Raw genomic sequence first — 21,120 nt, 5'->3', positions numbered from 1 at the left:
GCCCAGTCAGCAGCATCAAGGAACCCAAGAACAGAGAGAGGACTACAGGAAGTATGAACTGCCTCAGTTTCCTACACAACTTTCATTTTTTCATCACCCCTCCCAAACTCCTTCCAAAGCCCCTACAATTTCTTAGAAGCCAGAACACAACCCACCAAATGATGCAAAGAGGATGCTGAGGTTTAGACAAGTCTTCACTGCAGCTCGCTCTGAGAGTTCTGTTTAACACCTCCTGTCTCTTTCTCACCACCCAGTCAAGGCTGTTGTTTATTCTTAATGAACCAAGGGTGAGGAGAACAAACATATTTCACATCTTCAGAAGCTCCAGTCTCTTCCACCTATACTCTTTTTTTTTTTTTTTTTTTTTTTTTTTGACAGGCAGAGTGGACAGTGAGAGAGAGACAGAGAAAGGTCTTCCTTTTGCCTTTGGTTCACCCTCCGGTGGCCGCCGCGGCCAACGCGCTGCAGCCGGTGCACCGCCCTGATCTGATGGCAGGTGCCAGGTACTTAACCTGGTCTCCCATGGGGTGCAGGGCCCAAGGACTTGGGCCATCCTCCACTGCACTCCCTGGCCACAGCAGAGAGCTGGCCTGGAAGAGGGGCGACCGGGACAGAATCTGGCGCCCCGACCGGGACTAGAACCCGGTGTGCTGGCGCCGCAAGGCGGAGGATTAGCCTAGTGAGCCACTGCGCCGGCCTCCACCTATGCTCTTTAATCTCTGTTTCGAAGATCTAGAATCTTAGCTCATATATGTAAGGTTAGAAAAAAGTTTTTTGTAGCTTCCTAAATCTTGCCTTCCAATTAAGGACAACTCCTAGAACTTTCCTTCCCAGAAAACATGTACCACAATCTCTTCCAGAGACTAGAAATACTGCAGTAGTGGTGTTAAGGTGAAGTATATGAGAAGACTGAGCCCTAAACCCAATGCCATTTCAGAAAAATCCTTGTCCTGAGAAACATCTGAGATGGCCAAGGATGCCTATCCAACATTCTAATCTCCTTTGCAAAGTTTCTTGGCTTGCATACGATGTCTTCTGTGTGGACACTTTATGCACTTGATAACATCAAGGGTTTTCTTACTTCACTCATCGTCTTTGAAGTGGTTCACTCACAGAAAGCCAGAGCAGCTACATAAGAAACAAGAGGTTGTATCCCCTCTGTGACAAGCCGTGCTGGAGGAGGGGATTCCCTCCACAGGTCACATCTCCTGAGAGGACCTAGTGTTCACGGAAGTGTTTAGCTATACGTAAGGATAACACTGAGTTTAAGTGTTCTGTTCCCTAAATCAAACATTTAAATACCACCCTATTTAACTGTATTACAAGCTACAAGGTAAGCATCTAAATGGCTAGTTATAGTAGGCAGTGAATCCAAAAGGTACTGAATATGTTCAACCTATTTAACATTTATTCTAACAAAAAACCAGAAAAATGAGAGGAAATTTTAAAAGACTGTGTCAATGGAAAGTAATATTTTTGTTTTTAGATCTCAGAAAATGAGATTATATATTTGTTGTTCTTAATTGGCATTTTTTGGTGGATGGAATTTTGTATATGCTAGGATTATGGCTGATCAACCTTGTAGAAATATTAAGCAGCAAGAATTTTTGTGGCAATTACTCTATCCAGAAAATCATGGAGAAATACTCATATAACTATTCCACTAACCTACTTTCAGGAATACCTTTCCAAAAACTCAGAATGCCTTTATTCCTTTGGCTTAAAAACATTCCTATAAAGACATAAGAATAGGAATTGGCTTCTTCATTTCTTAGAAGAGACAACTGAATCTTAGCATGTTAAATGTAACTTACTTGAGGTCATGTACATAGCTGGTTGTGTAACAGAGGCCAAAACTAGGCCTCTGGCTCCAAGTTCAATGTCTTCTCACCTTATTATACACAGGATGCTATTGGTGGCAGAGGGACCATAAGAACAACTCATATAGTACACAACAGAATGACAGAGATGGGGGCGGGGACAGGATAGATGGAGGAGAGAGGTATACTAGTAATTTTCAGAAAGTAAAGAAAAAAAAGTCCAAGAGTAACTCTCCTTTGAAACTAAGACCTCTATCTATAAGGTCATTGTCTTAGTCTGTTTTCTGTTCCTATAACAAGATACCACATGCTGGGTAACATAAAGACAAGAGGTTTGTTCTGGAGGCTGGAAAGTCCAAAGGCATAGATAGTGCAGGCATCTGAAGAAAGCCTTCATGTGGTGTCCTATCAGAGAAGGTGAAGGGCATGTGGAAAAGAAAACATAAGGTAGAGCAGCAGCAGCAACAGCAGAGAGAGAGAGAGAGAGAGAGAGAGAGAGAGAGAGAGAGAGATCTTGCATCTACTGGTTCACTCCCCAGATCCCCATAGAAGCCAGGACTGGGTCAGGCCATAGCTGGAAGACACTTGAAGCAAGGCTCATAGATACTCTATTTCCAGTTGGTTTTATGTATAAAAGGGCAATAAGCTACTGTCCAGGATTATAATGAAATTTGAACAAATAAGGGATATGAGAAAGATTTATAAACTATAAAATACTATAGGAATATCAGGAAGCAAGGGAAATCATAACCAATGTGTGCAAGTTACAATAAGGAGGATTTTAACAGTCTAAAAAAGATCTTTCCAAACGATAGTATATTTCATTGTAGAAATGGACTCTCTTAGAGCTCAGAGCACCCCCTCTCCAACAAATGTTGAGACAGAGGCTTTGTGGCTTCCTGTTGGAAATGTGGTGATGTGAACCTCTGCCATGGAGAGGAGGGGACTTGTTATCATGTCTAAGACTACTTTTGAATTCAAGATCTGCAATGAGTGATATCTGGCAACTGGTACAGCTTCAAATTTATGTATGATTTCAGTACACATGGTTTTCCTTTCTTATTAAGACTGTTACAAAGAAGTTATATCCTTGAACAGAGCTCATGCAGAACCCAAAGACTGGCTGGCCTCTGTGTTTTTGACTCTCCAGTGATGGACAGCCCTTTTTGGAATAAAAAACTGTAATGTATGGGAGAAAATAGAGTTCTCTGCCTCCATCATAGACTGTGGCCACCACTTGACACTCTCTGATGCTTTCTCTTGTCTAACCATTCTTCACTGCATATTCTTTTTTTTTTTTTTTTTTTTTTTTGACAGGCAGAGTGGACAGTGAGAGAGAGAGAGACAGAGAGAAAGGTCTTCCTTTTGCCGTTGGTTCACCCTCCAATGGCCGCCGCGGCTGGCACATCGCGCTGATCCCAAGGCAGGAGCCAGGTACTTCTCCTGGTCTCCCATGTGGGAGCAGGGCCCAAGCACTTGAGCCATCCTCCACTGCACTCCCGGGCCATAGCAGAGAGCTGGCCTGGAAGAGGGGCAACCGGGACAGAATCTGGCGCCTCGACTGGGACTAGAACCTGGTGTGCTGGTGCCGCAGGTGGAGGATTAGCCTATTGAGCCGCAGCGCCCGCCTGCATATACTTTCACACAGAAAATATTTGTCTCTTTTTTATTGTCTGTTTATCAGCTCTCCATTAAAATATAGCTTGATAAGGGGTTCTGTTTATCAGTGTGTCCACAGTAGTTAGGGCTCTTTATGCTAGACATTCAATAAAAACTTTTAAAAATGGATAGTTGAATGAATGAATGAATGAATGAATACAAATGATTATCTTAATTCAGGTACTAGAATTTTGTGTGGCACATTTAAGGAAATGTGGCAAATTTGGGAACAGTGTTGATGTCTAACACTTGATTTTAGGAATAGTTTACATTATGTGTGTTGTAAGGCAATATCTCTAATAGTGCAATTTCAATAAACTTTGCCTATACACAAAAACAGCCACCTCCGTGGTAATTAAGGTATCCCACAAGAGGATGGCAGGAACCCTAACAGCACATCCACTGCCTGAATCCAGTAAAAGCCAGCAAACCTGCTGTCCTATGAGATGTCCAAGTGTGAGGAGTCAGATGGGTCAATGGGTAGTCAGGGGAGCCCAGTGGAATTTGAGATGTAAAATATTTGCTTTCTTCCCCAAAACAAGGACAGTCTGCCCTCCTCCCTTCAGAATCTCCAAATTTACCATGAGAAAAGCAAGGGGGTTCTTCCTGAGCTCACAGCTTGTTGTGAACACAAGCAAGCTGTCCCACCCTTAGCAAGCCAGACAAGATGGAGAATTGTAAGTGAGGTCTTTTGATTATTTTTGTCCCTCCCTGATAACTGAATGGCAATCTGAATGTCAAGTTTTTTTTTTTTTCTTCGAAATTGTACTTAAAGCTGACTGCTACCTGTCCCTTTGGGTTTTCCTCTCTTGGAAGCCTACCTTCAGGCCACTTTGGCTGGAGGTCCTTGATTCTAATAAGTACTTTTAAACGTATTTGCCATCTGCTTGGAGATTCTTCCACGTGAGATAAAGAACCAAGGTAACAATAACTTCTCCACTGCCGTTTTCCCATAACACTAGGGAATGGTGGTACCTCCTGAAAATCCATAAAACCTGAAAGTGAGGTTGAGGCTCACTTTGTTCTGTTGCGAATGAGGAGCAACAGCAACCTTATAGAGGGTGGGCTGGGGAACATCTGCCTTGCCCCTTTTCTAAAGATGCGCTGGCCAAAGAAGTGTCTCCCAGTAAATGGGAAACTTGGGGAAAAGTGCGAAGTCACCACCAAGGCTTCCTACCGTCTGAGAGAACTGTAAGGAACAGAACACCCACTTAGCTGTCTGCACTGCCAAGGCTGGACGGTCTCCAGGAGAATCCCAGGGGTCTCTGACACCTTCAAAGGCCATGTAATTTGTGAATATAGTTTATTTCTGATTCCAAAGACCCAAAGGAGTGGGATTCTGATTTTCTAGGATCACCTCTTTCTGCCTCTGGCTGATTCAAAACTTTGAGAAAGAAGAAAAAAAAAAAAGGTAAAATTGTATCTCTATTAATGTCAAAATTTATCCAAACCCCTTTGAAACTTTTAAATTAACATGTGGATTCCACATGTTCTTAGATAAGGACAAGGGAATGTCTAGGGCTTAACATACTAAACAAAGTTTATACTCTGTTCTGAGGGGCTTCTCTCTCCAATTCCCCTCCTCAGATAAGCAATTGTTTCAAGTTAGTTAATCTCACAAGATGCCCACAATAGAGCTCTTTCCTGTTAAGTTGTGGTAAGTCAAAACCTACTTCAGAGAATACAAAGTCACCACCCTGGGGGGCTAAGAAAAGATATGGGTTTTGTGTCTTTTTAGTTTCATGAAAAGAAAAAAAGAAAGAAAACCTCAGACTACTGATCTAGAAGCCACCTTTGTGTGTGTGTGTTTTATGCTGGGCTTAGTGTTTCATAAAGAAACAATGTCAGATCCTATTTTCAATGAGTACATTCAAAAGTTTGGGTTTTTGACAGTCTTTATGTTCCAATTAAGATAAGCAAACATAATACAAGCTTCCTTAAAGACCATTCATTGTGTTTTCTTGAACCAGTAGTCAAATCATAGTAAGCTACAAGACTATCTTCAGAAAACTCCCAAGGCATTTTGGTATAAGTCAGAGAGAGGTAGTATCACTACTAGTTGATGCCATCAGGCCACCTCAGAAGGCCCAATCCTCATCCCCACTTTCTCTTGCTTTGGAACGATCATCTAGAATGGTCCAGTTACAAAAACAAACAAAATGATCCAGCACGACCCTTGGGACTGGCATAATTAGTTGTTGAAGCCAAAAGAAGTAAAGAATGATTTTATAATGAGGGATTTTATGACGATGGCTGAAATACAGACCAGCAATCATTAAGAATCTGGCCATCCAAAGCAGATGTATGAATAGAATAGTTTCAGCAACAGTACCCCTATTCCAACATGGAACTTTGGTTTTGTTTATTAATTTACTTAACAGATATTTATTGACTAATTTCTAAATTACAGTTTTAGCTCTGGTGGTTCAGCAATTTCTCTTGACCCTTCTAACTCATTTTGTTATTTTTCAATGCTTTTATTTAGGATACATTTCTTTCTTATCTGTTGTCTCAAACTCCCATTTGAAAAGTCTACTCAAAGCTTGAATGGTCACACACATCTGTGAGGTGACACTATTAAAGGTTCACTGCTCTGAAAAACATACTTACATACCAAAGCTAAGAGACATTTGCCTTTTAATTAGCTATTTGGTCAGAAAATGTTTTATTAGTACTTAGTATATACTGGGCACTAGGTTAAGTGATCTGAATAGAGTATTAAACAGATAGGCAAGGGCTTCATTTTAGAACTTTCATTCCATTAGGCGAAGATTACAAAATTTTTAAAAGTAGTCAAAAATAATATATTCACAATTTCTGATTACTAAGAAAGAACCAAATTTCAATTAAATAATAATAAGGAACTCTACTTAGAATGACCTGAGCAGGTGGCATTTGAACTCCATGTGAGACACCTGGAGAGGAAACATTCCTGGCAAAGGAAATGGAGCCCAAGTAGGTGGAGCCAATAAGCTCAAATGTTTGTTTCTGCCTGGGGAATGAGAAAAGCAGCCAAAGCTGGCAGTTGTGGGGGATTTTGCTTGGTTTGGTTTGGCTTGGGTTGGGTTGAGTTGGGTTGTTTTTCCCTAGAGATACTTAAGCATATGTACATGTTTCTGGAAATGATTTCATAGAATGAGCTGGTTTGGGGATTCAGAGGGAAGAAAATGTTAAAGGAGCCAAGTAGGAATGAGAAATGTGAGTTTAGTTAACAAAGATTGTTCCATTCCATCACTGTAACACTGGAAGGTAGAGACCAAGCAGATGCAATTGGGACTGTGTTTGCTGTGGAAGGGAAGTTGCCATGGTGGGAGGTGGAGATGTGGTTGGTTTGCAAAAGGAGAAAATATGGTATGATGACCCAATGAGAAAAAAAAGCGTGCTTACTAGGAAGCTAAAGAAAAAGTTCTGGTCACTGTTGGATGACTATTTGAGATCTGCAAGCATTAAGATCAAACAGCGGTTCTCAACCAGGGATAATTTTATCTTGACCCACCTTCAGGGACATTTAGCAATGTTTGAAGGTAATGTTTTGGTTGTCACTTGGTGGATGAGGGAAGTGGAGGATGCTATTAGCATCTTGGAAATAGAAGGCAGGGATGCCGCCATTCCTACTACTTTGCACAGGATAGACCTCACAGCTAAGCATTACTCAGCTCAGCAGGTCAATAGAGCCAATACTGAGAAATGTTGTTGTAACATGAGGTCATATTTATGTATAGAACATCTAGAAGGCTACAACAGGAGATCATACTTCTCTCTTGTGGGGAGCAACTCGGACTAGACTAAGTTACTGGAATTAAGACTTATTCTATGCATCTGCTCTCCCACAATATGGCGCTGGGAGAGGAGTAAACAACTTCTACACAGCCGCCTCTCGCCAATTTGATTGACTGAGCTGCAGGAGCTGATCTTGCTCCTGATTGGAGGAGAGCAGCGTGCTCGGCGTGTGGGTAGCAGAGTTGGGATTGGTGGAAGAGGACTATAAAGGAGGAGAGAGACAACATGCACCAGGAACATCTAAGAGGAACATCAGGATAACATCTGAGCAGCCCCTGAGAGAGCCGGCCGGCGGTGTGCCGCTCCCCCGCGGAAGTGGGGAAAGTGGCAGGGGGAGTCGCCCTTCCACGGAGGTGGAAGAACAGCAGCCAACCCGGGAAGGGCCGAGCAGACAAAAGAACAGCGCAGGGTCTAGTGTCGTTCCTCCGCGAAGAGGGGGAGCGACACTCTCTGAAGGCAGAAATGAGGCCACAGGGTAAAGTGGAGAGAAGACTTAATTTCCATCCTATATCCTTGTATACCTTTTAATTTTTTTTACCACTTACGTGTATTACCTACTCAAATCCATCAAAAGATATAAAGAAATCAATGATAGATCAGTAACTTATTAAATAATTTAAATAGATGAGTAAAAATAAGATGAAAACACTCAGCCTGTTTAGGCAATTTTTCTCCAGCTACATCAGCTGCTGATTTGCCAGCTTAAAGAAAATACAACTTTTTAAAAAAGAATACAGTGGAGATTCCCTTTTATAAGAGATTATTTTGGAGTTAAGGGGCTTTTCAAGGCACTGGTTTTAATGACAAGGAAACCTAAGTTTCACAGAAAAGTGAGGATGAGGGAGGTGTGGGTGGATATATAAAAAATGATAGCTAATTAATTACACATCACAATAATGTTAAAATTTTAAGAAATAAAATGTTTGAGGCCGGCGCCGTGGCTCAATAGGCTAATCCTCCACCTTGCGGCGCCGGCACACCGGGTTCTAGTCCCGGTTGGGGCGCCGGATTCTGTCCCGGTCGCCCCTCTTCCAGGCCAGCTCTCTGCTATGGCCAGGGAGTGCAGTGGAGGATGGCCCAGGTGCTTGGGCCCTGCACCCCATGGGAGACCAGGAAAAGCACCTGGCTCCTGGCTCCTGCCAGGATCAGCGCGGTGCGCCGGCTGCAGCGGCGGCCATTGGAGGGTGAACCAACGGCAAAAGGAAGACCTTTCTCTCTGTCTCTCTCTCTCACTATCCACTCTGCCTGTCAAAAAAAAAAAAAAAGAAATAAAATGTTTGAATAATTGAGCTGGACCTGTAGAGGATGATGTTGTAAAGTTAAGACATCTGAAATCAAATTCCATAGGAATTATCGTGATTTCCAATGATAATACAACCTAGGGAAAATCCATTACTGTGAGTAGTTTAAGAAAATATGGTGCCAGTGTTGTAGTGTAGTGGGTAAATATACCACCTGTGATGCCAGCATTCCATATGGGTACCAGTTCATGTTCTTGGTACTCAACTTCAGACCTGGCTCCTGACTAATGGCCTGGAAGAAACAGCAGAAGATGACTCAAGTGTTTGGGCCCCTGCACCCATATGGGAGACCTGGATTAAGCTCCTGGCTTCTGGCTTCAGCCTAGCTGTTGCAGCCATCTGGGGAGTGAACAAGTGGATTGAAAAATCAATCTCTCTCTTTCTCTCTCTCTCTTTCTCCCTTTCTCTTGTTAACTCTGACTTTCAAATAAATAAATAAATTTATTTTTATATTTATATTTATTTATTTGAAAGAATTACAGAGAGAGGCAGAGAGAGAGAGAGGTCTTTCATCCGCTGTTTCACTCCCCAGATGGCCACAATGGCTGGAGCTGAGCCAATCTGATGTCAGGAACCAGGAGCTTGTGCTGGGTCTCCCATGCAGGTGCAGGGGCCCGAGCACTTGGGTCATGATCTACTGATTTCCCAGGTCATATCAGAGAGCTGGATTGGAAGAGGAGCAGCAGGACTAGAACCAGTGCCCATATGGGATGCCAGCGCTTCAGGCTGGTGCTTTAGCCTGCTGTGCCACAGCGCTGGCCCCAATAAATAAATCTTTTTTTAAAAATAGGAAAAGTCATTGCAAGCAACAAGTGTGGGAAGGTAAGAAACCAAGTGTTTGGATGGATCCCATAGATCAGTGACTTCTTCTAGAGAATACAGTATCTCTGATGAACTGGCTTATTAGAAATGCCATTTTTATGTCTTACTATGTTTCAGATACTCTCTGGATGCATCAGCCTTTTTTTTTTTTTGTCCAAGGAAGGTCCATAGGGAACACAGAAAGTGGAAGAGCAAAGATTCAAATCCAGGTTCTTTAGCCCAAAATCTGTGCCCCTTGCCCTATGTCACAGCCCCAGAATAAGGCAAGTGCCATCAAATCTGTGGAAAATTGGGTAAGCTCACCACTGACATTAACAGTGGTAAAGGAAACTCTGAATAATAATGAGTGGAGAGGAAAGAGAACGTAGAGAGAAAAGGAAGACCTGACCAAATGGAAAGATGCCTCACAGTTCTCACCCCAGTAAATTCTTCTCCAAGTGTTCTAAGTCCTGAAGAATGAAGAAATCATGGAGGAAAGAAATAATAAGCAACAAACTGAATTTTAGTGATTTCCAAAAACTGTATTCATATTTATCTATATTCTAAAGTAGGTTTACTCCATGTAATATTTCATTAAAATATACAGAATGGATATAAATATTGCTTATAAAGAAAAACATCAGCAGCAGCTGACCATCAGAGATTTTTGAGGACTATTAGAGTTGGTTGCCAAGAAGCATTCTACCACCAAATGCAACCCGTATTTTCCAAAAATGCACTTCATAATTTTCACACTCCATACATATTTGACTCCTCTCTTCCTCTCCCTCTTGCTCTCCCACATAGACACACACACACACACACACAAACACACACACACAAACACCCCTACCATTGCACTGGAAATACACATGCAGTGTAGGGAATGAGCTGAGTCCCCAAAAGACCCCTCTTGCTTGTCTGTTAGCATCACTTGGCAGCTCATGCTACTAATTTCGAAGTAAAGATGCTGCCAAGCAGGCATCAGACTCGTTCAGTCTCTTTAGCTTATCTTGCAAGTCCTTTTCCATCCCTTGCACACTCATGTAACAACCAAATACGTGAAATGCATCCTCTGCTGAGGTAGCAAGTAGACCCACCTCAAGAGGTGAGGTAAAAGGTATCTTTTAAAATGTGCTGAAATTCTCTTGGCCACTTAACATGAATGTAGAATGCCTGGTAGTGACCTTTCAATGCTTTTGATCTTCACATGACAGCCAGGAGTTCTATGTTCTTCAGTCATCTTCCTCCTCCTGCCTGGCCCATGGACCTTGGGTGAGACTTGGAACTGCAGACCTGCTGGACCCTGTGGTCTCCAGGTCCTCATGGTTCATGGCTTGACCTCAAGAGGGACCTAAGAAGACCCTCAGTCAAGACAACATTCTCGGTGCCTGTAACAGGAATTGTAATGGCATCCCAAAGTACTTTTTTTTTTATCAGAGCTTATATAAACCAAAGAATGTCTTTGATTCCTCAAAATTGACCAGTGATATCTCAGAGACATTGACATATACATGGTCGGCACTGGTGAGATTAAACACTGCCCCCAGGTAGCTGCTCCGGGCCCACATCTGGCCAGTAGTACAGTAGTTCATCATCTTCTCTTCCATCAGCATCAGATCCTGGTGATACTTAGAGTTTTTCATGTAGACTTTGTGGGTCAGTGGCTGGTTGCTGCAGGACTGGCCACGGAAGTACACTTTAGAATACACAAAGTACAGCCCAGTGTCATTGATCACAAGGTTGCCCTTCTTATACTTCAGTCCGGAAACCAGGGCAATTCCATAGGTGTCTTCCCATTCCAAAGGGTTGGACCTTGAGTTGGACTTGCCTAAAATAAACCAGAGAGGAGCTTTCAGCCAGCAGTACTCATGCATTGGAAAAACTAGGCTTGCAAGGTGAAACTGCGGAGTCATTAACAAATTTTCACCCAGTGACATAGCCTATACAGAGCTGGCTGAGGAGTCTGAACTCAATCCATCACTGAGCTCCATCAATGCTTTTGTTGAATGGCCTGCCTCAATCTTAGCATCCACACAACTGGGACAGTGATACACGTACCTAGTCGATCATGACGAGAAATTATCAAGTCCGTGTAACTCTTAGAAGCAAAGATTTTATTATCTTAAGTATTAGCATCAAAACTGCTAGGCTTTAGGTTTTTTCATTTGGAAAAGCCAAACCTAAGCCAAAATTCTAAAGTCTGGAAAGATTTCAGGGATTATCTGTCCATTTCTTACCTAAAGTAATGACTCTTCAGCCCCTCAATTTGGGCTAAAATTCGCTTTCTTCTGTGTCCTTATTCCCTTTTTCTATTATCAGAGAACTCTCTCTGTTACTGAAATTGCCACTAAGTGCTTGTCTTTTTCTATTTGATTTCAAGCTCCTTGAAGGCAGGAACTGTGTTACCCATCTGCATGCTCCCAAACCTTGGCACAAAGCAGGTGCTCAATAAATGTTGGCCCAACTGGGTCATTCCACAGTCTCTGCCTAAATAATTCTAGGGACCATGGCATTCCTCTTTCTGTGATATGTGCCCAATTTCCAGCTATTTATGAAGTTTACAGTGGGAATATCCATAACGTAATGTTGTTAAGTATTTCATTCCACCTCACACTCACAGGATTAAAGTTCACAAGTACAAGGACTGAGTCTCCTTTCCCAATCCTGTTTCTACTTGTGGACAAAGCAAATTGAAGCTCTCCCAGGAAACCAGGGAAGCACTGGCTAAAATAATTCCATACAGCCCACCTCCTAAGCTCTTTTCTCTTGGGTCTGTGTCACAAATCTCCTAGGGGTCTTTGGAATGACAGAAAAGGGGAGCCCTTTATGGGCAGAGGTTATATCATAATCAGCCCAACTGCAGCTTAGGACAAGGCTTATACCCCAAGTAGGGGTGAAAGAGTAACCTGAACAGAAAGGTGTGTGTTCTTGAGTTCTAAGTCTGTCACTGGAAGTGACAACTCCCTCCAAGCCTAGGGATGGAAAAGCCCACCTGCACCTTCCAAACCCCAATTGTACCATCCAAATACGAACCTGTTAAGTGGGCCACTTTCTTGGTATCCTTTTTTTCTTGAGGTGGACTTGGGTGAGCTGAATCATAGAGAAATAAAAATATATGTAAAAAAATACAGCAATTATTTTGTGGGAGTCTAATCACCACTACTTAAATGCATAACTGGCCACAGTCGATCATATGTTAATCATTGAAATACAAACTGTAAGACTCAACAGTAGTTTGTATTTCAGAAACATGCAAAAAGAGGAAAATTAGGCAGTTAGATAGATAGACATAAATTATGTTACCAAAGAACCTAAGTTAAATAAACATCAATTCATAAAGTACAGTCATATTGTGCCTACTTTTAGAATGCTTAAGAAATATTTTAGGTGGGAATTGTTGTCCTACCTCATACAAGAGGCCTTCAAAAATTCATAGAATATATGTATTATGAAAAAGCTATGCATGGATTTCAAAATAATTTTGCAGTACTGGTGTTGTGCCTTAGTGGGTAAACCACCCCCTAGGCACTCCGGCTTCCTGCTAATATGCACCCTGGGACACAGCAGGAGATGACTCAGGCAGTTGGGTTCCTGACACCTGTGTGGGAGACCTGGATTGAGTTCTGGGTTACTGAATTTAGCCCCTGTCTCAGGGCAGTTGTGGACATTTGGGGAGTGAGCCAGTGGATGGAAGTACTCTCTCTCTCTCACTCTATTTCTCCCTCTCAAATAAATAGATAAATAAAATATTTAAAAATATACAATAGTTTTCAAAATAGATATGATTTCTCTATCTTCAAATGTGTCAGCTAACTTGGAGAGGTGCCATTTAGCTAATGATTTCAATAAAGATTCATAGAAAGGGACCCAGCCGGTGTCGGTGTTGTGGCGCTGTGGGTTAACACCCTGGCCTGAAGTGCCAGCATCCCATATGGGCGCCAGTTGTAGTCCCGGCATCTCATATGGGCACCAGTTCTAGTCCCTGCTGCTCTTTTTCCAATCCAGCTCTCTGCTATGGCCTGGGAAAGCAGTAGAAGATGGCCCAAGTCCTTGGGCCCCTGCAACCACATGGGAGACCTGGAAGAAGCGCCTGGCTCCTGGCTTTCGGATCGGCGCAGCTCTGGCCGTTGCGGCCCTCTGGGGAGTGAACCATCGGATGGAACACCTCTCTCTCTCTCTCTCTGCCTCTCCTCTCTCTGTGTAACTCTGACTTTCAAATAAATAAATAATTCTTAAAAAAAAAAGAAAGGAACTCAGCCATCTCCTACTTTTGATTACCCTGAGAAACTCGCACATGGTTTGAGAATGGCCCAGGCAACCAAGGACATGACCTGAGCATCACGCTGTCTCTCACCATCCAAGACAACCCACCACGAATGAGGTGTCAGTGAACAGGAAAGGCAGAACTGAGTCTCTTCTCCATACCTACACCACAAACCATCGAGCAGCTGATCTGGCATTTGGCCAGGTACTGACAGGAAATGCACTTGTTAGTACCACATGTTGCACGTTTTATATCCTACACAGAACCTAGTAGAATGTTATTCTTCTCACTGAAGATAGACACTGAAAATATCTTTTGGATAAACACTGAAATAAAGAAACTGAAAAAAAAAAATGCCTTAGACATTGGGATGATTGTTTCCTGCCCCAGGGATATTTGCACTTGCCAGTGCTGGAATGCACCCCACCATCACCCACCCTCCTCCACGACACAGACACATCATTCCCCACTTGGTGGGCTCCTGATCTCTTGGGTGTCAGCACAAACAGCACCTCTGTAGAGGGGTTTTCCAGATTGCTCCATCTTGGGTCGCAGGTAGTACAATTTGAAATGATATTTTGTGTTTGCTTACTGTCATTCACCATTCTAGAAAGCTCCCTGAAGATAGCCCCCCTTCTTTCTCTCACTCTCAATCATCATCTACCACCCAAGCCCAGCCTGGCACATGGGAGGCCCTCCAAGAACACCAGTGGATAATTAACTAGTCAATCTACTTATAAAAAGGAAAACAAAACAAGTAATAAATAAGAAGGTATAAATAACCTATCACAGTACCTCTGGGAGAAAATCACTATTAACATGTCATTGTCTTTTAGTTCTTTTCTAAGAATATAAAAATATGAAAATATAATTGCACAGTCAGTATTAAACTGCCATAAACTATCATACACTTTCTGTAACTAATGATATAGAAAGCACAATCCTTGTAGCATTAAATGTTTTTCTGATACATGGCTTTAATTCAGCATTTTTTGCTTATCTGAATATACCATAATGTGCTTAACTAACATATAATGAGGTATTTAAGTTTCTTCTGAGTGTTTTATTTTAATAGCCTCATAATGAAGTGATGAACATCCTTATACAGAAGCCTTTGGGGGCCATAGCTCTGATTATTTTATTAAGATAAAATCTTAATGATGGGATTACAGGCTAAACGAACAATCTCAAGCTTTTGATACATATTTCCAAACTATTCTTCAGAAAAGTTAGGTCAATTTGTATTCACACTAGCTCAAACTAATGCTTAAAGGGGCACTTTCCTATCACAGCTTTGGTAGTCTGGATTTTTACTCTTTTTAATGTTTATTAAATGGATGCATGAAAATAAGTATCTTTTTTATAACTGGCATCTCTTATTAGTAAAGTTGTAAACTTGATAATTAGTAGTTGCTAATTTGATAATTCCCTAATTTCTGATCTGTCTGGGTTGATGCAGAGAAGATAAGAGTTTAGTGGGGTAGGTAGACCTGACTCATCTGTTCATTTAACTTTTAACCAATAAAACGCCTCCAGAGAGTGGGTGAGAGATGAGTAATGAGGTACCTGTTTCCCTAGCCACAGTCCCCTGATTTTCAAAGTGACATTAGAAGTCCTCCAGAGGCTGCGTTTTTCTAAAAAGTGTTTCCACTCTGTGCCCTTCCTGAGTTTCTACCACATCAGAACAAGGGGCCAGAGCATCTCAGTGATGGCTCCTACATGAGTTTATGCTCCAGGGAAGTCGCTGACCTGGGCCACCTGCAGTAGGCTATCCTGAGATTGAAACTGGCAGCACTTAATGGATGGCTAGCCCTGCCTGCTCTCTTCTTCCACATTTCTAAGGAAAAAAATTACCTACTGATTTTGCAGAAGTGTCCTGCTTTCCATTTCTTTCTCATCCCCTGGCAATTACAGTCAAGCAAGAGTTTCTGTCTTTCCATGAGGCACCAGTCCACATGCTAGAAAGTCCTGGAAGTGCCAAGGCAGCAGGAGCCTGCATCCCTTCTAGCCCCAGCGCCACCCAGTAGTCATGGGCACATCACCCAATCTGTCTGATGTTTTGTTTCTCTTCTGAGAAATGAAATGGGTGGAACTGATGATCTTTAAGATCCCTCTCAGTTCTAACCAAGTTTAAAAAGTCAATTAATCTTGGTTTAATACAAATGGAGCAAATCCTAAAATATACTTGTCCACAGTGTCTAAATCTATGCTCTGAAATTTAGTGAAGCCAGAATTCAACACTTTTACCTTTTTCTTGTACTGGATTTCATACAAAGGACTTTCCTTTATTGTCAAAAACATCTCATAGGTAAAGTGGAATAATCCTTTGAATATGGGTTAAATCTTCTCCCAGGCCTCCCCATGATTTCAAAGGAACCATGCTATGTGAGAAATTGTCCACTTATCAAAAGCTTAGCTAAATCTTGTACAATGTCTTAAATGAAGCTTGACTCTTGAGTGATCTCTTTTCTGGAGTTGAGAAGAGGAGAGGACATTTCCCAGAAGTTTCTCTCTTTGCCCATACCTAACTAGGACTCCTGAGGAAGGAGATGGGCCTGCAACCAGCTGCCCAAATGGCAGGGCTCCAGGATTATGTATGTGTGTTTATCCCAAAGTCAAGTCAAAAGTATTTTGCATTGTGTGAAACACTCAGCTACACTGATTTTGAGCAGTGAAATTCACTTCATATTTTAAAAGATGCTCAAGAAACCACACTGACCAGGGGTTCAGAATTGTCCAAGACTCTTCTCATAATATTCACAAGCCCAGGAATGGGATAGGATTCAAGGTATCCCCCCAACAATGTTCAGTGCTAAGGATTATCTTTGGAAATTCAAATCACATGAATAAAAGGACTCACCTGTTTGCTTCTCCATAGATGATGATGCTGTGTGCCTTTGACTGAAGGACTACCGGAAGAAAGAGAAAAGATGTATGATAAATAGGAAGCTCTTTAATCAGTGGAGGAATTGCCAAATAAGCCAGCCCCCGAAAGAGATTCCAAACTCCTCAGAACCTTTCCTAACTCAGACTTTAGCCAAACAAGTTTGTCTCACTGTCCCTCAGTTTTGTCATTTGAAATGGTACCAGATTTTTTAAAATGTTTTCAAGGAAATTCAGTCTGGTCATTTGAATACATTCACTTCTAAGCAGACTCAAAGTTTTTTTTTTATTTCTTGAATCACTAGATCTGAGGTCAGTGGCTTCACAGACTGACATGACAACTGAAAAAGGCAAAACCATATGGCTCAGATTCTTTACAAGACAGAAAATACCTCTTCATTCATAGGACCCTCCATTTCTCTACCTATAGAATAGAACGACAAGAACAATCCCTTTCCAAGACAAACAGTAAAGCTTGAAAAGCACTTTGCAAGCAAGACAGTGGTCCGGGTAGACCCCAGGAGGCTCCATCCCACAGCAGCAGAGCCCTCCTCCCACCCCAGTGATTGCTGGACACAGCTTACCTCTCTGAGCTCGGCCAACTCCTTCTGCAGGTGGTAGAGCTGGAACATCCCCAGCCCCAATCCAACCAGGGCCACCAGGACCATGAAAAACATCAGAAGGAGGCAGAGGCCTGTGCTGTGGTCCTTCCTCTTCTTCAGGGGTGGTGGGGGCAGCGGGGGCAGTGGGGGCAGCGGGGGCAGTGGTGGTGGTGGTAGCGGTGGCGGCGGCGGTGGCAGTGGTGGTGGTGGCCTTCTTTGACCAGGCCTTTCAGGTACAGAGGATGGACAGGGGAGAACTGACCCTGGAGGGGCCCAGGGAGAGCTGGCAGTGCTGTCCACCCAGTAGATTTGGGGATATGGATAACTGAAGGGCTGCTGCATGGCAGCCAGGGACTCCCAAGGATTTTACTTCTCAGTCCTGTGGAGGCTGCAATGTCGAAGAAGGAACTCCTGCTGCTCACTGCTAAAGAGAGGAACAGCCAGCTCTCGCTTTATAGAGTTTCCACACCAAGGGAAACACCAATCAATCTCTCTCTCTCTCTCATCTTCTCTTGCTGGTTCTCAGAGAGACACCCACTCACCTTATATCTGCAGCTGAGAAGCCTCAAGAAGCTCAGAGCCAACCCCTGGAAGTTTCCGCCCACAACTTTCTGATGAAAGCCCCCGGAGCCACAGCTGCCGTGGCTGCGCTACCTGAAAAGGCAGGGAGCCGTGACCGCCTTCCTCGGGCCTGCAGAGCAGGGCAGCACTGGGCGCAGTGCTGGCGCAGGGAGAGTGGCGCTGAGCGGGGAGACTGGAGTCACTTGCAAGAGGAAATCATCCCCCTCCCGCATCCCTTCCCCACACCAAGCACTGTTTACCCGAACCCTGCAAATCACCATAATTTACAGATTAGACCCTGCCCCGCCCACTCTAGAGATTAGATCAGATATGCTTTGTGGATCTCACAGCCTAGCTCTGTTTTTACTTCTTGATGATTTGTTTCTCATTTGTAAAATCAAGACAGTCCACATTAAAATACCTATTTTCATTCTGTTGTAAATATTTTTAAGGCCATCTCCACAAATTCAGTCAGCTGGAGGTGAGGAGCAAGTGTCCCCAGGAATGAGACACAGGTGACCAGGTAGCCCAACCTCCACCCCCAAGGTCCCTCCACCCTGTACTGTGTTTCCCACACCACCTCACCTGTGAAATGGCTTTCTGGCCCCTGTAGGCAGCCCTGTTCATAGCTGCTGTTATGTTTACTAGAATTGCTTGAATTTCAGATCAACAAATAAGTTTCAGGGTATGTATGTCCTAAACAATGCAAGAGTTGTACTAAAATGTTATTCATTGTTTATCTGAAATTCAAATTTTAAAGGGTGTCCTTTTTTTAACTTTGTTTTTTGCTAAAGATGGCAACTGTGCCTGGGCTATGACCTCACCCTTTCTTTTGGTCTCAAATACCATTAATATGCCAATAACTTCCAAGTACTCAGCCTCACTCTTAATCATTCTCCCATAAAAACTGTATAAAATTTCCACAAATCTTCAATTTCTGTTCTTTTGAAGATGTCTACTTTTCAGTTTCATTAGTTTCTACATCACACTTTGAGATTTCTGTGACTGTCGTTCTGGCTCTCTCACATGGACCACGTCAATACCAAATGTACAAGGGGTTTTCAAGAAGTTCGTGGAAAATGTGTACAATGAAAACTCTATTAATGAATTTCAAAATTTTATTGCATCAGAGAGTGGGGAAGGAGGGAGAGAGAGAGAGAGAAAGAGGATGTTTTCATCTTCCAGATTCACTCCCAAGTGCCTACAATAGCTGGGACTGGGCATGGCTGAAGTCAGGAGTTGGGAACTCAATCCAAGTCTACCATGTGGTGACAGGAACTGATGCAACAAGGACAGGAGCCTCAGCCACTTTAGGTTCTTGTTACCCTGTCTTCTTTCAAGAGAGGAGTTCAGTCTCCTTCCCTGTATTGTCCCCCCCCCCCCCCCCCCCGCATTCTTCCCCAGGTTTGGAAGCCAGTGGGCCAAACCTGAAGAACCAATAGGGAGAAACTCACCTCGGCCTACTTCCCCCAGCCCCACCCCAGCCCACCTAAGTTATAAACAGGCCCAGCCTGCTGGGGTCTGGGCTTCTGCCACGTGTTCCATCTGTGAGCTTGATGGCAGTTTGTCAACCTCTGTGAGTTTATTTTCTCTGAATAAATTTGGTCTGGCTGCGAGTTTGTACCCTGTCTCCTCTCTGTTCTGTGGCCCCCTTTTCCTTACATTTGGTGCCTTGTGTCAGGAGCCACCCATCTGCATTCTTTTCCTTACAGGAACCCACTCACTTGAGCCATCACTGCTACCTCTCAGGGACAGCATCAGCAGGCAGCTGGACTCAGGAGCTGGAGTCGAGTATTGGATCTGGTGGGGGACGTGAGTATCTAAATCAGTGTCTTAACTTCTAGGCCCATTGTCTGTCTTGCACCTAAATAAATTTATCTTTAAATTCCATTTTTTCAAGAACTTTCTGAAGTATCCTCATATTATTTTCATGCCACATTCTCTCCACACAACCCCCACTCCCAAAGCTACCCATTTCTGTCTTGTAACAGCTTCAACACCTCTCTTTTTTTCTCCTTCAATCTTGTAGGAGTCACCCAGGACTATTGATGTCACCTCAGGCATTTTTTTCTTACCCTCCCGTAATGCACCCTCCCACTCTCATTTTCCTTCCTTTTTATTGCCTTAGATCATTATCATCTTCCACTTGAAATACTGCAATGGTGCCCTAACCAGTCCCTCTGTCACCAGACTTGTCCAAACCCAAGTCACCCTATAAAATGCTGCAAAAATAGTGTTTTTATCTTTTTCTTTTACAAATATTTTATGTATTTATGTACTTGTTTATTTATTTTTAGTTTTTAACAGATTCAATATACTTCATAGATACAATTCTAAGAATATAATGATATCCCCTTCTCTCCCCTCCCCCCTGCCCAAGACTGGTATTTTCAAAAACAAATCCAACGATCCTGTGTCCATGCCTAGAATCTTCTCTTGGAAGGTTTGATTCCAGGATCACCATCTCCCTAGCATACCCCAGTGCTCTGCACAGTTGGACTCAGCAGCTCTCACTGCCTCCTTCCAGGCACCCCTCCCCAGTCTGCACTTTCCACTCGGAAGCAGTATAACACAGAGACAGGGGTGACTGTGCACAGTGCTCCTACCATCATTTAGCATTGGTCAGAGTTAGTATACTTTTGAGTTCACATATGACTTTATTCGTAGTTATGAAAGATACTGAATTTAAAAATAATAATAATCAGAAAGTATCACTTTAAGGATTCTATCAGACAGCGGCCGGTGCTGTGGCATAGTAGACTAAGCCTCCACCTGTGGTGCCAGCATCCCTTATAGGTGCCAGTTCATGCCCCAGCTGCTCCTCTTATGATCCATCTCTCTGCTTATGACCGGGAAAGCAGTGGAAGATGGCCCAATTGCTTGGACTCCTGCACTCACGTGGAGCACCCAAAAGAAGCTCCTGGCTTTGGATTGGCCCAATCCTGGCCTTTGTGGCCATTTAAGGAGTGAACCTGCAGATGGAAGACCTTCTCTCTGTCTCTGTCTCTCTCTCTCTCTCTCTGTAACTCTCAAATAAATAAAATCTTAAAAAATAATTATGCCATATGTACAACAAAAACCATAAAATATCCTAAAATAAGTAACAAAACTTGCATAAAACAGTACTTTTAAACTTCAAAATTGTACTGAAAATGGCAAAGATTCAATCAAATGGATTGAGAGAGTAGAAAAGTAGCAGTGCATGATATTTGAGGAATAGGGTTTTGGTATTAAACTGTCTGCATTCCAGTCCCAGTTCTTCTGGTCAGTAGCAGAGGGGACTGGACAGATCTCTTTCCCTCCTCTGTGTCACAGTTTTCTCATCTCAAAGTAGTAAGTACTTCATAGGGATTTGTGAGGATTAAATGAATCAGAGTCTTTGATATTCCTAACATCAAAGTAAGCATTCTACAGAGGTTGTTGTTGGTGTTGTAAATTTAGCAAAT

General features: G+C 42.8%; 1 protein-coding gene across 1 annotated transcript; it reads right to left on the bottom strand.

Annotated features, from left to right (window-relative positions):
• Positions 1-9,882: 9,882 nt before the first annotated feature.
• On the bottom strand, positions 9,883-17,863 carry FASLG (Fas ligand). The gene is made up of 4 exons (XM_008263787.5): positions 17,096-17,863; positions 16,489-16,537; positions 12,398-12,454; positions 9,883-11,192 (listed from the first exon to the last, which is right to left on the bottom strand). Exons 1-4 carry the CDS (start codon positions 17,453-17,455, stop codon positions 10,798-10,800), a joined length of 861 nt encoding a protein of 286 aa, XP_008262009.4. The 5' UTR covers positions 17,456-17,863; the 3' UTR covers positions 9,883-10,797.
• Positions 17,864-21,120: the final 3,257 nt, after the last annotated feature.

Source organism: Oryctolagus cuniculus, chromosome 7 (assembly GCF_051225735.1).
Source record: "Oryctolagus cuniculus isolate XC-2025 breed Fujian yellow rabbit chromosome 7, ASM5122573v1, whole genome shotgun sequence".
NCBI lineage: Eukaryota > Metazoa > Chordata > Mammalia > Lagomorpha > Leporidae > Oryctolagus > Oryctolagus cuniculus.
This window is presented reverse-complemented; position numbering and strand designations above follow the sequence as displayed.